The sequence below is a fragment of the Neurospora tetrasperma genome (assembly GCF_000213175.1).
Source record: "Neurospora tetrasperma FGSC 2508 unplaced genomic scaffold NEUTE1scaffold_6, whole genome shotgun sequence".
NCBI lineage: Eukaryota > Fungi > Ascomycota > Sordariomycetes > Sordariales > Sordariaceae > Neurospora > Neurospora tetrasperma.
In genome coordinates, this window is record NW_009799104.1 from 3,438,733 (window position 1) to 3,460,932 (window position 22,200).

General features: G+C 51.0%; 8 protein-coding genes across 8 annotated transcripts; 5 read left to right on the forward strand and 3 right to left on the reverse strand.

Moving 5' to 3' along the window:
- Positions 1–611: 611 nt before the first annotated feature.
- NEUTE1DRAFT_141095 (uncharacterized protein) lies at positions 612–1,214 on the forward strand (the record flags this gene model as incomplete). The annotated part of the gene is made up of 2 exons (XM_009856425.1): positions 612–942; positions 1,012–1,214. 2 exons carry the CDS (start codon positions 612–614, stop codon positions 1,212–1,214), a joined length of 534 nt encoding a protein of 177 aa, XP_009854727.1.
- Positions 1,215–3,008: 1,794 nt separating this feature from the next.
- On the forward strand, positions 3,009–3,690 carry NEUTE1DRAFT_49364 (uncharacterized protein; the record flags this gene model as incomplete). Its single annotated transcript, XM_009855558.1, has 2 exons — positions 3,009–3,589; positions 3,654–3,690. The coding sequence occupies 2 exons, from the start codon at positions 3,009–3,011 to the stop codon at positions 3,688–3,690; spliced, it is 618 nt and encodes a 205-aa protein (XP_009853860.1).
- Positions 3,691–4,322: 632 nt separating this feature from the next.
- NEUTE1DRAFT_48399 (uncharacterized protein) lies at positions 4,323–4,574 on the reverse strand (the record flags this gene model as incomplete). Its single annotated transcript, XM_009855508.1, has 1 exon — positions 4,323–4,574. A coding segment is annotated over one exon (252 nt), but the record flags the coding sequence as incomplete, so codon positions are not given.
- A 2,182-nt stretch (positions 4,575–6,756) lies between these two features.
- Positions 6,757–8,443, forward strand: NEUTE1DRAFT_48623 (uncharacterized protein; the record flags this gene model as incomplete). The annotated part of the gene is made up of 2 exons (XM_009855518.1): positions 6,757–6,934; positions 7,173–8,443. 2 exons carry the CDS (start codon positions 6,757–6,759, stop codon positions 8,441–8,443), a joined length of 1,449 nt encoding a protein of 482 aa, XP_009853820.1.
- A 2,326-nt stretch (positions 8,444–10,769) lies between these two features.
- On the reverse strand, positions 10,770–11,968 carry NEUTE1DRAFT_113254 (uncharacterized protein; the record flags this gene model as incomplete). The annotated part of the gene is made up of 3 exons (XM_009856426.1): positions 10,770–11,225; positions 11,270–11,781; positions 11,866–11,968. The coding sequence occupies 3 exons, from the start codon at positions 11,966–11,968 to the stop codon at positions 10,770–10,772; spliced, it is 1,071 nt and encodes a 356-aa protein (XP_009854728.1).
- A 1,309-nt stretch (positions 11,969–13,277) lies between these two features.
- Positions 13,278–13,748, forward strand: NEUTE1DRAFT_27386 (uncharacterized protein; the record flags this gene model as incomplete). The annotated part of the gene is made up of 1 exon (XM_009855494.1): positions 13,278–13,748. A coding segment is annotated over one exon (471 nt), but the record flags the coding sequence as incomplete, so codon positions are not given.
- Positions 13,749–16,418: 2,670 nt separating this feature from the next.
- Positions 16,419–17,814, forward strand: NEUTE1DRAFT_141100 (uncharacterized protein; the record flags this gene model as incomplete). The annotated part of the gene is made up of 2 exons (XM_009856427.1): positions 16,419–16,524; positions 16,598–17,814. The coding sequence occupies 2 exons, from the start codon at positions 16,419–16,421 to the stop codon at positions 17,812–17,814; spliced, it is 1,323 nt and encodes a 440-aa protein (XP_009854729.1).
- A 739-nt stretch (positions 17,815–18,553) lies between these two features.
- Positions 18,554–21,045, reverse strand: NEUTE1DRAFT_49160 (uncharacterized protein; the record flags this gene model as incomplete). The annotated part of the gene is made up of 3 exons (XM_009855550.1): positions 18,554–20,503; positions 20,538–20,657; positions 20,719–21,045. 3 exons carry the CDS (start codon positions 21,043–21,045, stop codon positions 18,554–18,556), a joined length of 2,397 nt encoding a protein of 798 aa, XP_009853852.1.
- Positions 21,046–22,200: the final 1,155 nt, after the last annotated feature.

A 22,200-nucleotide genomic window follows, 5' to 3' on the forward strand; every position in this document is an offset into this window, starting at 1 on the left:
TCCAACACCCACGTCATATAGACCGGGCAATTTATCTCATGTAGATAAAAGCTGCTTGAGCCCTGAGGGCGCCAACTATTGCAAGCTTTCAAGAGACTGACCATGAGATTTCCACTTGCCAACCAGCCGAGCCGCCGAGCCAACAGCAAGGCCGGGTACTTCTTCGCGGCCCTTGTTGCATTCAGGGTTAGGGTTGCACAGATGATCAAAATCGTCAGGTGGTTGGAAGCTGGTGAGTTGAGGATTGATACAACCTCTCTTTCCATTTTCTTTCTACCTTCAATATCATTGCGTCCTCATATGGATTCGCCTCCGAAATGTTGGAAACAACGAGGTTCTGTCGCCTCGTATCTGATCTGATCAAGGACGAAGATGGTCACGTCGTGAGACTGGCAGCCACGCCTCTACCAACATCTCGAGTCCTAAATGGCAAGAACAACAAAGCTTCAGAATAGTGCTAGCTACCTATAAATCATTCATTACAATGCTCGTTTCCAACTTAGCTTTTCCCTTCAACAGCAGCAGACTTGCTAACAACTCTCGTTACCCATTTGGTACAAGCCTTCCAATCATATTTGCTGTTGATATACCGCACTAGAGCACTTGCAAAAATGTCCAGAAGAAGCCAAACATCCTCCAGAACGACAGACTCAGACCTTTCTTCACTGCCCAAACTACAAGAACCGGTAGAAACCTCAACAAGTCCGGAGGAGTTGGTCAATAACTGGGAAAATCTCCTCAACCATGCTCGTATGCGAAAAGACTTTGTGAAGCTTGGATTCGACCTTAGCTTCCCATTCGAATATGCCTTTCCGGATTGGGCGACGCACTTCAATTTCGAAGTCTATTACCTCGACCCCGCAACCGCCAAGCGAAATGCGACCAGGTATTTCAACGACCTGAGACCGCACATTGATGCCGCTCTCTCCATCATCGAAGAGGGTATGGTCCGTTGGCTCCCCACTTGATACTCATTCGATTCAAGGGATGCTAATCGCTTGCCTGCGCTAGCCGATGGTGACCTTCTTAGGATTGAGAGAAGATGGGAACTGACCACCAAGTTCTGGTCTGGTGAGCTCAGCAAGGAAGATGAGGAGAAGTGCCAGCCGGCTCCTAGTGCTATCAAGAAAGCCAATGGTCGCACGAAGATGAAGAAGGATGGTCCTTACAAAACAGGAAGTTGGCAGATTGAAAAATACCTAACTAATTCCTAGATTACTATTAACGGGGGTCAACTAACACCAATTAACCCATAGATGAAGGACATTGTGGAGGATGTTAGCGACGTCTACACCGAAGTCAGTAGGTTTCATAATCACATGAAGGAAGTCGGAAAGATTTTGAGGAGCAGTGGGAACTTGGATATTATAAATGCCTTGGGAAACTTGACAGTCTAAGTCAAGTAACTGACGAAGACTTAACATAACTCTCGACGAAGCTGCGACGGAAAACGTCATGCACTTCACCAAGTCTGGAATGACACAATCGAGAGTTGCCGGATGCGGTTAAGTTACAGTCTTTACTGAAGTTTTCATTTGTTTAACGGGGCCCGTTTTCTCACCGACATCCATGGGCTAGCATAGCAGGCCTGCATATGCTGGCCATTATGGGGGAGTGTCTGTCATTCATTCTTTGATTTCCTTAGTCATTAGCTGAGTTTCGATTGAAATTTCAAGTCATGGACCATGTTAACTCACCAGCATTGCCTTCTGTGCAATGTCAATCACTGGTTGACAACAGCGAGAAGTTATGTCCTACACCCTGCCCCTCAGTTTCCCGAAACAAGTGAGTTGATCTCGAAACCGATGATGACTTCCGAGGGGGTGGTTGGATCTCATGAAACCAAGCAGCCGCAATAGCACACCTTCAACCAAGTACGAGATCGAGATCGACCGGACTATAAGACGTTGGGGGCCAAGCCAATCGACCCAGCGAACAACCGTAGCACATGCCGGCTAATGGATTGAGGTGTCACGGCCCGGCTGGTTGGTGAAGTGCTTCCCGTTGCAGGAAACAATGTTGCACGACGGCACGGAACAGATCTTCGGGGTTCCACAGATATTTCCGGCTGCCAGTTGCGGCAAAACGAACGAGGGTCCCATGACTGTAGAGCTGAAGATGGGTTCACGTCTTGGCCAAGTATTTTGCACTGAGGTTGTATGCTTCCCGATGCTATGCGGTTCGTTTGCGATCACCTGCATCTGAACGAACAGTCATTCATACCATTTATCGACATGACTGCCAACGAACAATAATTGCTTGTCTCCCATGAAGAACTACATCATCTCAATTGGTAACAATCAGATGAATAGCAATGGATACGCGTCGGAAGAAGGTCCAAAAAAGAAATGTGGTCAGCCCGTTCAGGATTCGAACCCGTATCTTCCTCAAGGACCTCAGTCAGAAGTGAAATCATTCCACCCCAGGGATGTTGCCTTTTACACCACCGAACCAACCACGGATAGGCAGCCGGCCAAGGGGATTCATGTACCCCAAAGGCACCTTCCGCATGTCGAGTGCATGCGGTATAGAATACTCGCTACCTTCTTCCCCTACGTCATCCACCAATCCCATCATGCAACTCTGCCTTCCTCCTGCAGTGTGGACAAAACACCATCAGACTCCCATCGAGATCGTCTTGATAATTCTCCAGTTGCCGATTTCCAACCTCTTTCGACAAAGTTCCGGCATCTTCAGCCGTGGTATGGTCACTGGCGCACCACCCGCCTCTACACAAGTTCTTTGCAGTACTAGTAATCCATTGGCAACGCAGTCGCTACACCATCATGCCCCGCATCGACCGATCTGTCGTCGTTGGTAATCCGACATCATCTTCAACCGTTATGGCTTAAATAACAGACGGCTACGCCCAGTCCCGCAGCATTGAATCTGGCCACCACCGACGTCGGCATCTCACAGAAAACCAATTCACAAGCGACCGAAACGCATCTACCGTCCAGTACAGCGCCCTGTTACCACGACCAGAATATCACGACCGTCGTTCAACCATGTCTCCCACGAGCTTCCTCCCCTACTCCGACCCCAAGACACTCGGGTTCCTCGACCTGCCCCTCGAGATCCGCATCTTCATCTATCGCGATGTCGTCCTCCAGCCCGACACCATCGAGCTAAGCCGCAGACGACCCGTGTTCGAGTGTCTCCAAGAAGCCGACACCACCGCCATTCTCTCTCTGAACCAGCAGACCCGCGCCGAAGCGCTCGACGTCTTTTACTCTGAAAACACATTCCGCATCGTCGTCGCAGACGAAGAGAACGAGGATCTCCTGAGCATGCTTCCCCAAGCCGTGGATCGCCTACCGATCCGACGCTTGGAGTTGACGCATCCTGTTATTGCTTCTTCGCTGTCGAATACCATGCTATACAGGCCGGATGTGGACAATAAGACATGGATGTCTGTTCTATCGAATCTTAGAAGTTTGTGTATTATTGTTGTGGAGCCTGAGACACTCCCGGTACATGAAGAGGTTGTAATAAGGGAGGAAGGGGAAGGGCGCAACTCGATGATTTCGTTGAGGGATGTTAAGAGCTTTTATTCGCAGCTTGTGGCGCAGTCGTTGGAGAGTTCGAGGTATGTGGGTTTCTGTGATACTGCGGCATTGATGACTTGCTGACTTGGTTGATTTGGACGGTAGATCTACGCTCGTTTCACTGTTGACGCTGAGGATTTGAGGTTCACTGGATCCTCGAAATGATGCGCTCAGAGAATGAAGTATGTAGTAGGTACAATAGCATCTAGGTCTTGGTGCCCTCCATATTATTTACAGGCATCCAGACACATTTGTTCGCATTATCTAACACGCAATTCCTTTCGCAGGGCCGGAATCTCAGGCCCCGGTATGACCGCACTGTCACGCCTTACAAGGATCGCGAGTCCCAGTCATTCTACTGCTTGCGAATTGACCCCGAAGCACAGGCTGTGCACCCTGCATATCCGGTCCGACCACACTGTCCCAAATTTGCAACAGTGCAGCTTAAACCACCGCTTCCCATTCCCGGCTGCGGGCCGGTGATACGCATAGCATCCGGCAACTCCATCAACTACCCATCAAATTTTCCACGACTTTCTGCTTTGGGAGCACGGGTTAGCCTAGCCAATGGTCTCCATGCGGAGGACGCCGTCGCAGATATTGCAGTTGGCGTTCATGGCCCTTTACAACGCATTGCACTTCCAGCCGAAATTGTTGTCGCCGTGCGTGGAGATAGGTGACCTGCAAGGATTGGTCGGCAGAATCCAGGTTCTTGCTGTCCCAGGAATTTGGGAAGACGCACGTTTGATCACGATTCTATCATTGCAGATAAGGTTAGGTAGGTATGGACTTGGTCTCGCCCGTGCGGGTGTCGAGCGCGTTCAGGCAGGTGAAGGTTAGCTGGCGGTACTGGTTGGCGGATGACTCGTTGCGGATAATGGGGTTGTCAACGATCATACGGAAGCCAGGCTGGAAAGTAATCACCTTAGACCCGTCCAGGGAGCGGTGAAATAGACGTATATTCTGCCGCCACGGGCACTGTCGGAGAGGACGTTGGGGTGCTGGGCAACTCGGGCAGCCGGAATCAGAGGGTAAAGAGAGGTCCACTTTTGTTAGGAGGTTTCCGTGAAGCAGGAGGACACTCGGTGTTGGTGTAATATTTACGCCCCTTACAAGTTATCTAAAGGCCAAAGTCATCTTCAATATCAGGTAGAGTCTTTAGAGCCCTCATGTTTTGTTTTCAGAATGCTTTTAAACAAGCCATTACCCTACAGTGTCCGTCCTCATTAATGTACCGCCTTATCCTCCACTGCACAAGGATTGAGTTTCAGTTGCGGATGGATGAAGGAAAAAAATTCCCTCGGCTACGCTGGGAGTTGACTGAAGATATTGGCCATGTCACATCAAGCTCACTCACTGCACTGCATGGGCACTCAATAGATACAAGACTCGAAGACTGATCAAACAGATCCTGCGAACGCTCCAGTCACCCGCAGCCCAGCAAATTTGGTTGCGGAAGGGACTACACGGTCCACTGAAAATAAGTACCATTATGCCGGCATTGTGGGTGTATCAGTTCTGGTGCGACCGGGAGGAGGAAAGATCAAGGGAGGACGTTTCACGGAGTCACGGACGTATCTCTGTTAGTGAGGGCCATGTTTAGCCCTAGGTGAACACGATCGCTCTACTACCCCTATCAACAGCCTTTTAAGGTAGATAGTTGTCTGTTTAGATGTTTTTGCTAGCCTTTCCTCGTTTAGCCACTGCGAGACCATTTGCCAGTGGTTCTATCCACACTCTGCCGATTTCTGTTTTTGTGAGAGACTCTTGTCAGTCATTTCACCGCTTGTAGCGCTAGGTAGGTATCAATGAAAAGATACAAGACTCAGAACTGTCACAGCCCTCCCTCGCGATAGCTTGGAACTTGAGCACATCAGGCAGAGTCTATGGCAGGTGATTTGATTGAGAAGCTCCAACGCTTGATTCAAATGTGTAGTAAAAGACACAAATGCGTGCACGAGTATGCCAAAGGCAGCGTGAAATGCGCGTAGGTGAATGAGGTGGTCTGTCCATCCTTTTGTTCGAAAGCCGCATCAACGCGTCGCTGTTTGTGTTCGGAAGCAGGGTGGAATGGGTAGGTAGGTAGGCATGAGTGAAATGAATGGGTTGAAGCTGGTGGGGAGGTTGATAAGTCACAGGTTTGTGGCAGATTTTCGGAAAGGGACAGTGGTCGAGCGGTATGGTGTGCAGCTTTGCAATCCACCAGGGTTAGGCCCAGGGGAAAACTGCCCGCTCATGGCGGCCGCGTCACCGTAGAACTGTGTACACTACACTAAAGTACGACTGATAAGCGCTGAGCGGTGCCCCTCTGGGATAGTTTCTTGTAACTGGCGTCTTCCGGCTATGCAAATAGGGCTCTACTACTCCCTTCCAGTTGCTCAAACGTCCCCTGTTCGATTCGCGATCGAGACCTTTCCACCTTCTTTTTTTGGTCCTTTTACCGTTTTTGCTTTTACTATCTGACTGGCACTGCAATCCATCCATCATCCATCATAATACTTCCGTCTTCTTTGTGATACGTTCATTTTGCTAGCTTTAGACCTACAATGTGTACTTTCGGTACTCATGTATCGGCGCAGGAAGTAGCAGCATTATTCTATTATCCACCTTCCGTTTGTCAACTGCTTTTGAGCCCCGTCGTGTAATACTGAAAATCCTGTAATATTGCGAGTGCTCAAATGTCTTTTCATATCGTGTTGATTCACTTCAACGTAGGTTTATGTCAGGTTGACGTGACTCTCTTCAGTTGCCTGCCCAAATCGTTCCTCAACCGATCACATTTTGACCAACAATGATCGGTTCATTAACATCTCGAGTACTTGCGGTCTGTGAGCTCCTTTTGCGGCATCACTAGTTTACTATACCCAGGTCTCATCCGATGTCCATACCGCTGCCATTGGGCCAACCCATTAATCTGGTACGGTTGAGGGGTGACGCGGCCGGCTTGCAAGGCTGAGCAGTCCACCCACAAGGCCCTACGTCACGCACAGAACATAATTTGACTCCCGAAATTTCTTTCTACCCCTCGATCAAAGTTCGCAAACAGCAACTGTTAACTGCGCGTCACCGTCTTCTTGCCCCTTGTAACACCTCGACGACTGCGCATACGTAGAGGTACTTTCATCACCTTGAGCCACAGTTGCGCGCTCCTATTGCGACCATCTTAGTTCTGCGCGTCTTTCAAGTCCCTCACGATACATTGTACAGCATGGCGTCAAATGCAACGGAAGCGAACAACAGGCTCGACTCGTCCAGCCGGGCGCTCAGCAGACCAGAAATACTCAATACTTCTCGTAAGACACATCCAGCCCGAAACATTGTGTCAAATCATCGTACATTCTCTTCATCGTTGCTAATAAATTCCATCGCAAACAGGCATTCCCAAAGTCTGCACCACATTGCGCGGCAAAGTCAATGCTCCTGAACCAAACGACGAGGCCTCCAAGCGTCATATTATCACCATCGCTGAGCGATTCCAAGGGCGCATGGCAACGAAAGGCGAAGTTGCGCTGTCATTCTTCACAGGAGCGTCCCGTTTGCACGAGCCAGGCGGGGAGACCGTCGGTGCCTACTCGGTAATCTTCACCGAAATGTCACCAAACACCGACGACCATGGCAAGCAAGCCGAGATGGCGTGGAGTTCACGGTTACTTAGGGACAACGTAGTTGCAGAAGCTCTGGCAGTGGTCCAGGCACTTCAGCTTGCCCACCAGCGGTTGCGCACCCTTCCTCCTGGTCCAGGTGGTCCCAAGCTTGCTACGGTACATATTTTCACGGGAGCCCTTCACGTGTTCCGAGACATCGTACTTACCAACAACGCCTGGAGTGCGAACAGGAGTCTCACTCCTCACGCTAAACTCTTGAGAACGATTCAAGTCATGATGTTCGAACAAAGTCAGAAGCTTGGCGACATTCCCGATCTGGAGGTCGATTTACACCTCTACTGGCTAACGGCGGAAAGTAGCCTCGAGAGCCAGCGGGCCGCCAAGCGCGTTGCCCTCCAATGTCGACTACTTGATGGCGAGCAGAATATGTTTACCCTGGACGGTGAAGCCAGACTCGCTGCAGAGATGCCTCCATCGGTGTATCTCGATGTAGAACACGCCCTTATCCAAAAAAGTAAGGATCACAAAGAGAAGTCCAACGAGAAATCAGCAGCAGCCGGTGTCCCTAGAGATATCATCTGTTCCGTTGGATACCACGACTCGTGGTACGGTCAGTCATATGACCCCTGTCCGGAGCCATACGTCTCCTCCTTTTCCGACCCCGAGGACTTTTACGATTCGGACCTCGAGGTCCACGAGTCCATCGAGATTTCCCCCTCGCCCTCTCGCCCCAGCAACCCGGTGTCCTACACGTCAGGCCCGCCCCCAATGGGCGGCCCTCCGGACATGGTATCGAACATCCCCTTCCCGGGAACGAACAAGCCACTGTGGTGGCGCGATCTCGGTCCGGCCCGTCCCACCATCGAGCAGACCAGCCAGATCAAGGACTCGACCCCAAGCATCGAACAAGATGATGTTCCAGGCACCGAAAAAGCCACGGTGACTAGAACCGAAGCGACGGCTGAGGAGGAAGATGACTGGATGGAGGAGCATGTTCTGGAGCAGTGCATCCGTTTCATGCAGGAGAGGAGGATGCGTGGACATAGGGAGGAACCGGTTCTGGAGCGGTGGCAGGAGGTCTGCCTCAAGGAGCTTCGCCTGATGGCGCCTGGAAATCCCATTGTGCGTGCTCATGAGGCGAAGAGAGTCCGGATTAACCGCTTGCTGGACCAAATCCATGCCATGCGTGTGAACATAAGCCAGCGGCAAAAGCTGGTGAGTGAGAAAGACAAGGAGGTGCGCCACTTGGCGCGTGACCAACCTTTCTTCTTCGGAGCATCCTTTTCCTAAGGCGGTTGGTTGGTCGTTCTCGTCCTCGTCATTGGTACTTTGGCGGCCTTGGGATGTTCTGGACTTTGTAGTTTGTTATGTCATGTTGCGTTCGTGTTGGAGGAGGAAGACTTTGATGTTGCACTATGGCGAAGTTGCCGAGCGATCATAGATGTGTGGCGTTTGGTGTGTGAAAAGCTGGGGTTTGTCAAGGTTTTCTCTCTGTCATTATTCGCATTGCTCAAGAGCAAGGAGTTTGGATTCATTCGGTTTCTTCTCCTTTGTACGAGATACCCCTGTCAGGTAGAGACTTTAGAACATGGTAGAGGTAGCTTTGAGTTATGTTTCATTTGATACATCCATCGCTTCCAGTACTTTGCTGTTGAATAGCTTTGTATTCTGTGATCGTACCTTCGATCCAGCTTCATAACTAAGAAACCTGAAAACTACCTCTACTGCTCTCGCGACATGAAGTAGCACAATGTTATTTCTCCTGAAGTGAACTTCGACTTCACTGGAACTGTGACATAACTCTTCGCTTCGCTCGGTCAATGGATGAATTTCAGGACACTCTTCCATACTTCGTGAGCTTCAGGCGTATCGGTAATTAGTATAGGTGTATCTAAATTATATGATGTGTTTCAGAGGGTTTCAGGTTGACACCATTCTCACGCTTGGTTATACCGAGATACGTAATGCACTCTCTGTTTGACCGAAGGCATTTTCAAGTGATCTTGCAGTGTTTCTAACGGATAAGGATAGGTCTGACTTGGAATATCAGGTTAACAAACTGATTAGGTAGCATTGGACTAGCTGTACTAATCTAGAGGTATGTACAAGGAGAAGTAGGCCGGGCACTCTTGCCTGGCTTTAACTTTATATCGAGATAATATCACGCTACCGCACGTCTTCACACTTCTTATACAGTTTGTGTCTACAGAATATGTCTGCACGAGCCTCATAATGCTGTTAACGCTCTTAACATTATACTCACAATCTCACCATGACTGACAGTGCTGCAGGTTTACAGAGCGATGGATCTCTAACCTTCGTGAGAAACTGACAACAATACTATTATAAACGGGATGTTATAGTCAACCAACGATACAAGAAACATCAAGAGAGCGAGATATAAAGGTGCAGCAGAGGGAGTAGTAGATGAAGGAGTAGAAGAAGGAGGGGATGGAGGATGAAGAGGCGGATTACGAGAACGAGAAGGAGAAGATGGACGAACAACAGGTCGAAACCCGTATCGACGGGAGAAGAAAAAGCAGCACAGGTCCAAGAAGGAAAACAACAAAACAGAAGAAAACGAGGAGGAAGGGCAGAAGGGCACAGAGAGGGCCATAAAAAGTATAAGAGAATGAAAGTATGGAATCAAGTAGTGGTGTGTATTAGAGGCTTCAGGGGATATAAACGCTTCTGCCAAACAATCGTAGCGCCTCTGTGCCTCAGCGAATCAGGCATAGAGCAGACTCCAATCCATTCTTTTCGGCTTGCATTTGGCTGCCTCTCATTCACAAACTTTCTCCTGATGTCAACATGGGTGTTGAGTCCTTGAAAGCGTTGTTAACTCACGTCTTCGCTGTGCTCACAGGTATGGACGGTAGCCCTCCGTTAATGAAGTGAGGTTAATAGTGGGGTAGAAGGAACAGTGGGCCAGGCAAGGGTGACCGGGAAGCATGGATATTTACAAATAAGCTGTTATCAGTGTTGCGGCAAGTTATGGTACACTTGTGTTAATGCACTATGTCAGTAGATGCCAGCGGTGCCACTTTCGAACCGGGTATCCCTGACGAGATTAGGAGGAACCAACGACACAGCAAGCTTAACTGGCAAGCCAGCTACACATCGGATACACAGATAACAGAAAAATTGAGCACGCGGAAAATTCAAAACCATAACTCAACGTCCAGTTGTTTGTGCCAAACAAAGAGGCTTGCTTCCGCGTTCATTGTCTTCAGTGTCGACATGCCATAAAACACTGTCGTGAAGGGTATCACAGCTGGATAATAGGGAGGGCATGAGGGATGAAAAGCCCATTTTACCCAGTAGGTCGAAGAGGCCATTCACAGTCACAAGGGATGGGCGAGACTTCTCGCGCCACCAGAAAGAGGCCACTGTCAGTGGATCACTAGATCGAACCAACGGTCAAAAGAAGAAGGGAAAAAAGCAGAGAGGAAGAAAAGTCTTGAGCTACTTGCTCGATTGATTGCCAAAGCCCAGAAACGACCGACGGCCAGTCATCTAGCCTAGCTAGATGACTGCCCAGGTCCCCCCGCCCTACGCGACATGTCACCTGATTCACGCCTCAAGTTCCGCCCATTTCCAGATCGACATCGCGTTTTTATTGTTCTCTTAAAAACAGGGTGTACCACTGTTGGTAGCAACCCTGAAACTCAGCTGACAACTGGTTCCACCGCTGGATATCCTGGCATTGATTGAACCAGTGTTCGAAGCTGATATCTTGCCGCTCTTCATTGGGTTGAGGTTGGAGGTGATTATCATTGCCGTGCACCTCGTAGTCGTTCGAGCCTTCGAGGACCTCGAGATTGTTCCCTGGGCCGTTTATGTCCGCTTGGCATGGGAATAGATCGTAGTCGCCATCTTGGCCCTCCGCATCCCCTCCCTCGGCCACTCGTGATGTCGCCTGGTAAGGCGGAGCGGGCAGTTCCCGAGACAGTTTCTGGATCACGGAGTCCCAGTGACGGCACGGCCGCTCCTCTCCGCCGACGATAAGCAAGGGCATCGTAGTCTCGGAAACTATGCCAGCTACCTCATCGGCTTTGCAATGAAGCTTCACCTTGTTGTCGACGTGACCAGGAACCCAGAGCAGTGCAATCTTACTTCAAGTGGTGAGACGCGACCTGCGAATCGTTCTCGAAGTCTCTTTGACCAGCGGTAAATGGAAGAGATATGGTCGCTCTCTTTTGGCATAGTCTCCCTCAATTCTGCTAGATGCTCGAGCGTGAATATGCCATCGTTAAAGATCTTGACCTGCACCTTTGATTTGGTTTTCGGCGGCAATTGTCGTTCGAGTGTGGCTAGCTCGCTGATTGCCACCTTGATAGCGTGCTTGATTGCTAGCAATTCACAGCCGTTGATGCTTTGGCGGAAAACAGGCCAGCCGGCCGCTACTTCGCTGCCGTGCTCCTCAGTGCCTGGCGCATAGCGTTTGAATGTGACCGCATAGGCACCATTAAGACCGCGCCGTGAGCCATCGGTAAAGATTGCAAGGGTGATGTTTGTGGATGTTGAGACCACGCGGTGCGCACGGCACGCGGTTTCGATGGCCTTCGCTCGGTCCTTTTCAATGATGATCTCGCCGCAAAAATGCTTTGAATCAAGGACTCGGGAGTCTGAAGTCAGAAATAACTGTCAGTATACTGTCTCGCAACCGGCTCTGATGCCTCAAAGGGCCATGCGCCTCAACGCGCACTGACATGTGTTTGGTAATGTGGCAATACTCAAGCTATCCGGTCGGGATTTCATTCTGCGGTCCAAGGAGGTATCCATATCTCGTGGATGTCTTCGCGAGTATTGCATATTCTAGAAGCTGGGGTCGACCAACGAAAATAGTGAGGTGGCCTCGTCGGATGGAAAGCGTTGAAAGAGCTTGCTCCGTTATAAAAAGTGGTTGTATCGCGGGTGGGTGATGAATGCGAGGGAGGACGGAAGTCGCCAACGAACGCGATCGTTGGTTGATGAGAAACGGGTGAAAAGCGGGGCAGAGACGGTACAACTCAAGTATTGTAGAATCCGTCTGGTCCCGTGACTCGTGACAAGTTAGTTCGAGAGCGGAAGATGTGGGCAGAAAATAACAGGAGCCAACTTCAGTCTTTCTCGGGTTCTGCAAATGAAGGCGGAAGTACGATGAGATAAAATCGTTGTATGTGGAAGGAACGATGCATGCTGAACTTTCGTTATTTATACGGTTATAACCCTAACCCCAAAGTGGTGCTATACTCCCAAATTTGCGAGCCCTACCGAGGGTGGAATCAAGAAACTACATGGGATCTGCTATTTTATAGTTCAGAAAAGCCAAACGAAGCGAGGCGTGCTCTTCGGAGTCATGCCATCTGTATCCTCTATGTGGGCCGCGCATACTGTAGAGAGTCAGCGAGGCAGCTCAGTGCAGCATTGCGCGTCACGCAGGAACAAACATCTCAGAATCAGGGTTATAGGACCATATTGTGAGTAATACCGGCTTTGCAGCCTGGTTCACATATTAGTCATTGCTTGCCTGTGTTGAAGCGACGGTAACAACAGTAATATGACGGTAATGGAGGTATCATGCTTTAACCATTCACCATGAACGCCCCGCAGTTTATCAAGAGGCTGAACCAGGAATGTCACAGCACTTACATAGTGCGCTAACAGCATCGGACGTGCGCTGCAAGACTCAAAGTTACTGCCATATCCCAGTTTATGCATGCACCTGACCCCCACCACAGATCACAAACAATCCATGCCTCGCCCGCAATGCCCCCACTTCTCGCCCTTCACTGCAACCGGGCGTTTCTTCACTTGCATTACTTTGCACTAGGTACCTACATACCAGAGGGGACTTCCCGCATTCCTGTCGCAACTCAAAATCGTCATTTGGCTTAAGCAACGAGCGCAAGCATCCCTTTTGCATTTTCGCCTCAATCAACAACTGCCTGATCCAGGGGAGCTACAATGGTACCGCCTGCACCTCCGAAGAAGGAGCAAAACTCAAACAATGGTAAGCTGATGCGCCCTCTCCCTCTCAACTTCAGCAAATCTCCTGCGCTCTTGTCCAGGGTGTATTCTGACAATTCTTCAAGCAGATTCCTTCAATTGCTATCTTGCCGAAGGTACCCAAGACCTAAAGGTACCCAGCCGGCGCGACCTGTTGAAAACCAGACACGCCTGGAGCTTGAGCGTTCGCAACGAGCTTGAGCGCGAACTCGAGATCGAGCGCGAGCACCGTCACAACTACGAACAGAGATCCAGAGTAGAGAATGGCCAACAAGAGCTCAAGCTAGTGAACGGACAGCGCCGCAAGCGCGAAGACGACAGCGAGGAGGACGAAGCCACCGAGAAGCGATTCACCAAGCGCCGCAACGTCGACGTTGACACAGAGAAGCGCCCGTCTCAGCCACTCTCAACCTCGCACCAGTCCCACGCGCCTTCTCAGCCGACTGCCCGACCCGTCCACGCGCACAAGTTTGCCCTCACCGACAATGGCCCTTGGTACGAGTCCATCTACAACGAGGTGTACAAGAAGGTCTACAGCGAGATCTACGACGAGGCCTACTCCAAGGCGTACAACCTAGCTTACAACGATGCCTTCAAGGACGGCTACGACAATGGCATCTCTGACGGTTGCCATGATGGGAACAACACTGGGTATATGGACGGATTCCGCCGTGGGTACAAGAAGTCATATCGGATCTTGTATGCAGAGGCCTACGAGACGGCAATGGATGAGAAGAGCAGCGACGGCGATTACGAGGATGAGTCAGGAGAGTTGACTGTTAGTGACGACGAGAAAGAGTCTGACACTTCTGAGAACGAGGAGTAAGAGAGGAGGCTTGGAAGGAAATTGATGACGGAGGTTATGCCTGCTGATGTGTCCGAGTTGTTTTAGAGGGTCACGTTATCAGCAACATCATACCCGAAAACATCTCTCAATGATAGGCGATGAACAACGGGTGATTTTGTCCAGTCAGGATACTTGAAGGTCAAGTTTTCAGGATCGGGAGGAGGCCGTAGTGGTCAGTTCCAACAAGCGCCATTGCTGGATGGAGAATAGGGGACACTTGCTCCAGTTACTGTTGCTACGACCGGAGATCGAAGGACTTGTATTCAATTGAGATTGTAGTGCATAGCTCTCATGGTGTTGGGGATACATGTTTTCCTTTTTCTAGCTAGTCAAAACTTGCCTTTGCGCGTTATCAAGTCGATGGTCAAATTCGGTCTTTGTCCCATTGCTCAGTTTACCTTGCATGTTAAACATATCCACCTGCATTCCTGATCAGCATTCTTTCTGTACTTTGTTTCCTTTCTCAACTTGGAGTTGTACGCGTGAATGAAGCAAAGGCATATGGCACCATTTCCGACTTGGGATCTCGAACAGAACTCATATCAAGACTGAGGATGAATGGAAACGGAAACGAACTTCTCAAAGAAGGATCCGTGTCAATTGAAAGGAAGATTAGTTTGCCTATCTCAAAAGGAAAGAATCGCAATTGCTGAGTGTCATGTGTAAAGTCCGTCAAGACCAATATGCAGGCAGCAAAGCTCCAGTCCTGCTGAGGGGTATGGGGCAGGAAGGGGGTATTCAAACTGATCGAAATGTCAGTACATCCAACAAACCTCCAAGGGCTCTGTGGTCGAGCGGTGTGACGCGCAGCTTTGCGAACCACACAGCGAGGCTTGGGGGATCTCGCCTGAAAAACCCTGGCCGTGTTCCGCGTTTGCTCTAGTCCGCCTGCCTTGCGGCGGGTGGCTAGGAGCCGAGGCGTTTGGCGCCCCCAAGTAGTACTTCAACCTGGCGTCTTCCGGCTACGCATGAATAAGGCTCTTCTAATCCTTTCCAGGTTGCTGTACGTTCCGCTTGTGTTCGATTCACGCCCTTGCCATATTTTTTGGTCTTTTTTTTGTTATTCAAGATTCTTGGACCCTGCATCGGTCAGCCTCAGAATGAAACCGTGGATGCAAGAAATTGAACGCATCTAGCGATATATGCAAAGTCTTTTAGGCTTGCGGTATTAAATTCTTGTTTATAATTCACCAAGGGCGTGATTGCATGTAGCGGATGGACGAGCGGGCAATATAGGCTAGTCGAACAGCTAGTACTTTCAACAACTTCCAAGGGCTGTGTGGTCGAGCGGCGTGGTGCGCAGCTTTTACAAACCACACCACTCGGGGCTTGGGGAATCTCCTGTGAAACCCTAGCGGTGCTCCGCGTTTGCTCTAGTCTGCCTGTCCTGCGGGTAGCTAGGAGCCGAGGCGTTTGGCCCCCAAGCAGTACTTCAACCTGGCGTCTTCCGGCTACGCAATAAATAAGGCTCTTCTACTCCTTTCCAGGCTGCTGTACGTCCCGCGTTCGATTCACGCCCTTGCCCATCTTTTTTTTTTTTTTTTTCTTAAATTATGCATCCCGTCGGGTCATACCCATATTCATCAAGACGTTGGAAGCAACACATCATCTGGTCCCTTTTTTTCACCACTACCTAACTTACTGATATCTGCTTTCAACGCTCTCAAGGCACTACAATCTCTACTAGTACATACAGGTAGTATGGGGAAGCGCGATCCTAGCTTTACATATGTGGGCCTCGTGCCGCCCCTATTTCGCCTTCCCCGATACCGTTCTTGTGTCCTCGCTCACTTTTTTGACCTTCAAGCTGAAGCAGCACTGTCACACAAGCACTCCATCCTTACTTGTCTAAGCCGTAAGACTCTCGCAAAGGGTTCCTCGACCGCATTTTGTTTTCCTATGTCCTTGTCTAGACCACCAAAGTGCCTGAATTCTACTATGGCATTGTACTTGCTCGTTTCTCCTGTTGTGGACAGAATGAGATACACAAGAAAAGTGGTGCCGGATAAGCTCATCTTTACCACCCCTATGCACGCCACTTCCACAGTAACACGGGTCAAGGTCGACACCAGCTCCGATAGGATCGTGGACAACAAGAGCTGCCCTAATTTTCATCCCATGTTTGCCCACGATACTACGTTCGGTATTGAATTGCCACGGCTAGACAGCTGACGCGGAACCTGTCACTGCCTGAAAGTTTCAGAGCCCTAGTAGGTATTCTTTACGGAGCACACAATACCAATTCTCGGCAAAATTATTTCCCTTCCTAACTACCGCATCACGGACAACAATCGACAGTTCGCCGTAACTCACTTGCTGAGGTAGCCACAACTACACCACCAAAGCCACAGTCTCCTGCGCGCGCACAACGTACCTACTCTTCGTACATTACATATACCTCATCGTCAACCTACGCCCCAAATCGCCATGCAGTCGCTATTTCCAGAGCCCAGAAATGAAGAGAGAAGGAGCGGGCAACGTGACTGGATCGCTCGCAGAGCACGGCCCACGCCTGAGCATGTAGAGCTCTTCAGTAAGTCTTTTGTCGGTGATACGGCTTCAGCTTGTATTATCTCCCGGTCACTGACTTGAGCTGTGATAACAAGAACTTCTTTTCACCTCTACTCTGACCGCCACCGTCTTTATTCCCTTCGCAGGCGATGAGATGAGCCGAAACCAGGTGATTGCGCGAGCTGAGGCAGCTCAGTGTCGCCCCATCGCAACCCCTATTGACATCTCGTTGGGATTCTTTGTCTCAGCATCATGTGTCGAGGGGCATGAGCTCAAGGGCGCGTACTCGGTAGTCTTCAGGCAGATGTCACCTGGCACAAGCGACCATGGCGAGGTTTTCAAGATGGGTTGGAACCAGCCTTTCGTCACAGACGAACACGCTGCGAACAGTCTGGCGATTTCTCAGGCGGTTAGGATTGCGGGCCAGACATTGCGTGCTATCCCAGTCGGCCCCCATGGAAGGGCCCCGGGAAAGGTTACCGTGAATGTCTTTACCCCCAGCAACCAAGCCCTTCGCGATATCATCAACCCGGTTGAAACTGCACCTGAGGACCCGCGCCGAGCCGTACGCGCCAGAATCTCTTCACTTGTCCTTGAAGAAGTACAAAAGCTCTCCGATATTCCGGGAATGAGGGTCGAACTGGTTCTCTACTGGGTCCCAGCCAAATCTGGCGTCACGAGCCAAAAGGAAGCGGGCAAGATTGCCATGAAATGCCGCAAATACGGCAAAAACATGATCTTCGTCAACGATGAAGAGAGGCCCATTGCGGAGTTGCCGAAGTCGGTCTCACCACTCATCGCAGACGTCCTGATCCGAGAGCGCCTCCGGGTCAACAGAGAAAGGAGGGCCAACGGAATGGCAAGTTCGGCAACCACGACCCTCCGGAAAGCAGCTCGCGCAACCGCCGAGCCTGCCATGAACCAAGACGGCCCCGTCCTGTCCCCTGCTGAGACTCCGAAGACCCAACTTCAAGAGCCTCACCCAGATCATTCTGAGCCCCGCGACCCCTCCCCGGCGCCCGACGGCCAAGACCTCACAACAGAGGGAAAAGAGCAGGCCGACGAAGGCTGCCTTGACCCGCTGGAGGAGCAGGCTCTCGTCGATCGACAGCTCTTAATCGAGACTCATGCGCATAATATTCGTTACTGCAGGGAGAGGGCCCTTCCAGGTCGCAGCACTTACAGGACCCAGCAGCTTTGGGAGAATGCTGCCGAGTCTTTTTGCTTTGAGCTGGAGAAGTTGGTCCCGGACCATCCGTTGACTCGTGTTCCGCGCCGTTCTTTGCTCGATTTTATCTTCTCTTCACCATGAAGAGCATCGAATTCTTCCTTGCTGCTGGGGCAATTTGGACGTCAGACTTTGTGTTGTTGGAGTTTGTGCTGAGAGTCTCTGTTGAGCTTTACTCGGAAGCATCACAGCGTAGAGGTAGTCAAGAGAGACGGGATAGCTGATGAAGGGAATGTCGTATGGTTGTTTTTGTTTTGTTAGCGGGCATGGAGTATGGTGTTTGTCTCTTTCTGTTCATGAGATACCCGGACTAGGTTTATAGACAGTCCAGCTTGCATGTTTGTTGTTTGAGTCCTGTTTGTACTTTTGTATCAGTTTATACCACCCCTCTCATTCAAAGCATTACTGTATGTCTGGAACCACCACTTGCATTTTGAAGTGCATAGGACTTGCTGAAAATATGCAGTCCATACATGGACTGAGTCCATTCCATTTCTTTGGCCACAGGGCGGGGGGCCGAAGCGACCTTCGCACTGTTAGTGCATTAAGCCTGTAGTGGGCCTATACCACGCTGTACGGGTACTGCTGCTTATCACAGCAGCCAGCATTGAAGGGCCCTTCATTCCACTGAAAAGGCCGTAAGAAAACGACAATATGCCTGGGACGAACGTGCACGACGCCTACAAGAAGCTCAATTGCCCATATTTCGTTACTGAACATGTATTTATTTTTCGTTGAAAGGCATGTCATATACTAATAGTATACGTCAAATACTGAATTATTTGGGGTGTTTGCTATCCTCAACATGTTCTGTCGGTCTCTTTCACGATGCCTCCGGAGTGTACCTGCCGACATCGCCTCCCGACCCAGACCATGACCCGGTGAACCCCTCGTTCGTGACAATTTCGGTTCCATTCTCCAACCTCAACGTCGCCCACGTATCCTTCGAGCACAACCCAAACGCCTGCAAATTGGCCGGCGTCTCCTCCACCCAATGCATATACCGCTGGCACTGATACTGCCCAGCGCACCCTTGATATCCCGGCCCGCTGAAGAACGCCCACGAAGCACTCGCGTAGGTCCGAATGTCGCTTCCGCCATTGATGTAGTTCGCAAACCCCATCCGACACCTCTTCTCGTTTTCCTGCCCAGCGCACCAGCCAAAGTCCGGATCACCCCATCCCTCCACGTCCGGCGTCCACGGATGCGGCACCACCTGCACCGCGTTATCTCCCTGGTCATAGTTCGTCTCGCTTTGCAACATCGTCACTAACACGTTCGACGCCTTTCGCAGATTGAGCTGGTACAGCCACCAGTGCTCCGAGCCAAGCGCGTGCAGCCAGGTCCCCTTGGTCGCTTCGACGAGCACCCCGCCCTTTCCGGCAATGTTGCTCCCGCCCGGCGATATCGGTTCTTCGGCGATGTGGTCGGCTACCCAGTTCCATACGTTCTCGAGATACACGGATGACGTCGAAGCGAGATGGATACCCAAGAAAGCGGCCTTGCACGGCTCGTCTGTCTCCGGATTGACGCACTTGTCCGTTAACGCCTTCGCACCCCGCGTTCCTCCGACTGTGACAAGCGAATTCCAAATTGCCACGTCCCCTGGCTGCGCACCGGCGAGGTTGAACTGCAGGATGATGGCTCCGGGAAGCACGTCCGATACAGTGAAACGCATATCTTGGATGTGAGCGGTGCCCACATCGCCGGGATTACCGACCTTGATGATTGGTTGGGGATGAGCGCTGTCTGTGAAGAAGGGGCCATATCCCGTGATGGTGGCCCACGCTTCGCCGACAATACGGGAGCCGGAGGGAACGAAAAGGGTCGAGTCGACGCGGTACTTGCCGAAGGGAAAGTAAGCGATCTTGTTCTGACGAGCGGCGAGACCAAGGATGGCGTTGAGAGTGGAGGACTCGTCTCGGGTGTTGTCGCCGAAGACGAGGTGGCCTCCGTTCTGAAGAGGATCTTTGACGTTGAGAAAGTCTCGGACGCTGAGCTCGGCATCGTTGGGTGCTGGAAGGTACGCATAACGCCCATCAGGTCCAGGGGCCAGCGATGATGGACGGTTCAACTGCGCTGCTTCAATGGGGCCGTAGATGGGATCATGGCCAACAGTGTTGGCGTACGAGAGCTGAGCTATGTACGGTTTGGCTGCCAGAACGAAGTCACCAGGTCCTTCGACCGCGTTTTCGCTTTTTCCGTCGATGACACGAAGGTTCTCGACCAAGTAGTTTGGCCAGTCTGTCGTCTTCAGTGTCGTACCGGAGTTGATGGAAGTGGCATCGATTAGACCAATCCAAGGGTTGCCGGCGACGTGGTAAACGCCCAAGCCACAGCCGTCAAAGGTCGGGTTGACGATGCTGATCGTGGCGCCACCGTCAATGAACATTCCCACAGCATTTTGGAAGAAGTAGATGCTCTTGAAGACAGCTTGCTGATGGCCGTTGTACCAGATACCGTTTTGCCCGTATTCGATACGAACATCCGAAATTCCGAGAGTCGAGCCACGACCGAGACGGATACCACTGTGTCCCTCACCACCGATGGCAGGCGCCATACGGATCTTGACATTCTGCAACTGAGCTCCTTGAGCAACACCCCACCAGAGGGCTGTGAAGGCTTGGTCTCCTGGGATATTGGTAGTGTCGAGGATCAAGTTCTTCAAGGAGACAGCAAACGATAGCTCCCCGGAGATACCAGTTGCGGGGTCTTGGCCAGAGATCAACGTTTGGTTGCCGGAGAAATTCGAAGATGCCTTGATGACGGGTGGCTAGGAGTTCACAACGCGATCAGTATCAGCTCACTTCCGCTTGCATGGGAGAGGCCATCGTCCTTACGTCTGTTGCGTCGCCCATCAGAATTGTGTCAGTGTTCATGAAGATGGTCTCGGAGATCTCATATGTTCCCGGCGGTATGTACACAACCTATAAAGCCCTTCTGTCAGCGTTCTTCCATGCTCGCATGTGAGGCAAATGAGGTGCTTACTCGTGGCTGGGAAGCAAACCAAAGACCGTGTCTCTTTGCACCGTTGGTCCCCGAGTTGATCGCCGTTTGGATACTCGCCCCATCGCCGGACTTCACCGCCTTGAAGACGGCGTAGTTGACATCTCCGTCAAGGTCGGGAGCAAAGCCGCGCACAACGGGAGTGCTGTGGTCGATACTGGAGTACCAGAACTTGGTCGGTCCGTCGGAAACACTATGAACGCTGGTCCAGTTCAAGGAGACTGAAGCGGAGACGTCCAGCAACGGAGAGGCAACTGCACTGCTTCCAAAGAGAGCCACAGCGGCCACAAATTTCTGGATCACCATCATCTCAGAGCTGTGGTGTCGTGGAAGCAGAGAGTGGCATTCCTCCTCTCTGGACTTTTAGGCTCATCAGTTAAAGTACAATGGGACTTGACAGGTCTTATGCGAAATCGGCACCACACCGACTGTTTCGTCCCATGTTGGACAATCACATTGCGAACGCCATACATCCGATGCAATACCGACATCCTTGTCGAAGACCAAAGCCCATTCTGGAAGGAGGCTCAACCTTGTATTCGGTGATAGGCCAATGTCTTCCGCATATCCCAGCCCCACGGTATGGACTGAGTAATCGAACGTCCCATCACCTCCACACTGGAAGATTATCTTGGTCTTCCTGGGCGAGCTGGGGAATTAGTGCGGTCTACAGTGGATATGACACAGGACTCGATAGCAGCCGATCGCCGCTGACGATACCGGGTTCCCTTACTCAGGGTTCTTTATCACCTTACTCATTCGTCCAATCCCGAAGAGCCTCAACCGCGGAAATAGCCCGCGATCAGGCACCAGTATTTTCAGCATTTCGACTCGTGCGCCACGAGCACGCTTTGGGAGACCTTGGGTTGCAGTATTGATCGGAACCTGACACTCCTGATCTCGGTATGCAGGGTGGCACCCCTGTCGTTTAGCACGCCTCTTCGCCCAGATTAGTATAAGCTCAAGGTTAGCGCTTATGTTACTGAACACCCGAATTGGAGGTTTTCGGGGTTCGGGTTATTGTGCAACCGTCATTTGGTCTCACTGCGGTACACTTGTGCTTGTGTGCGAGACTGCACATCGCCAAGACCCTGGTGTTGGTAAAAAAAAAAAAAGGGGGTGCCCCTGATTGTTGAGTGGATTCAAGTCCTTGTGTTCTATGAAACCATGCAGGCGACCATATGGTGGTGGTTAGCAGTCAGGTAGTGTAAACAAACCCCTGAATGGTGGATACCGACGGGCTTGTGTGCATCTGCTCGGACAATGCGATTGCAATTGGGCTAAGCACAGCATCATTGGGCGTTGTCTTCAGGAACAAAAGTCTCACCACAATTTTTCCAGCTCTGTTCACATGGATCAGAGTCCTCACCAAGGCGAACCTGATACAGGGCAAGGCCACAACCTTTCGAGCAGGCTACTGTCACTCCCCAAAAATACTAACAAACCCAAACAAGCGAGTTCACA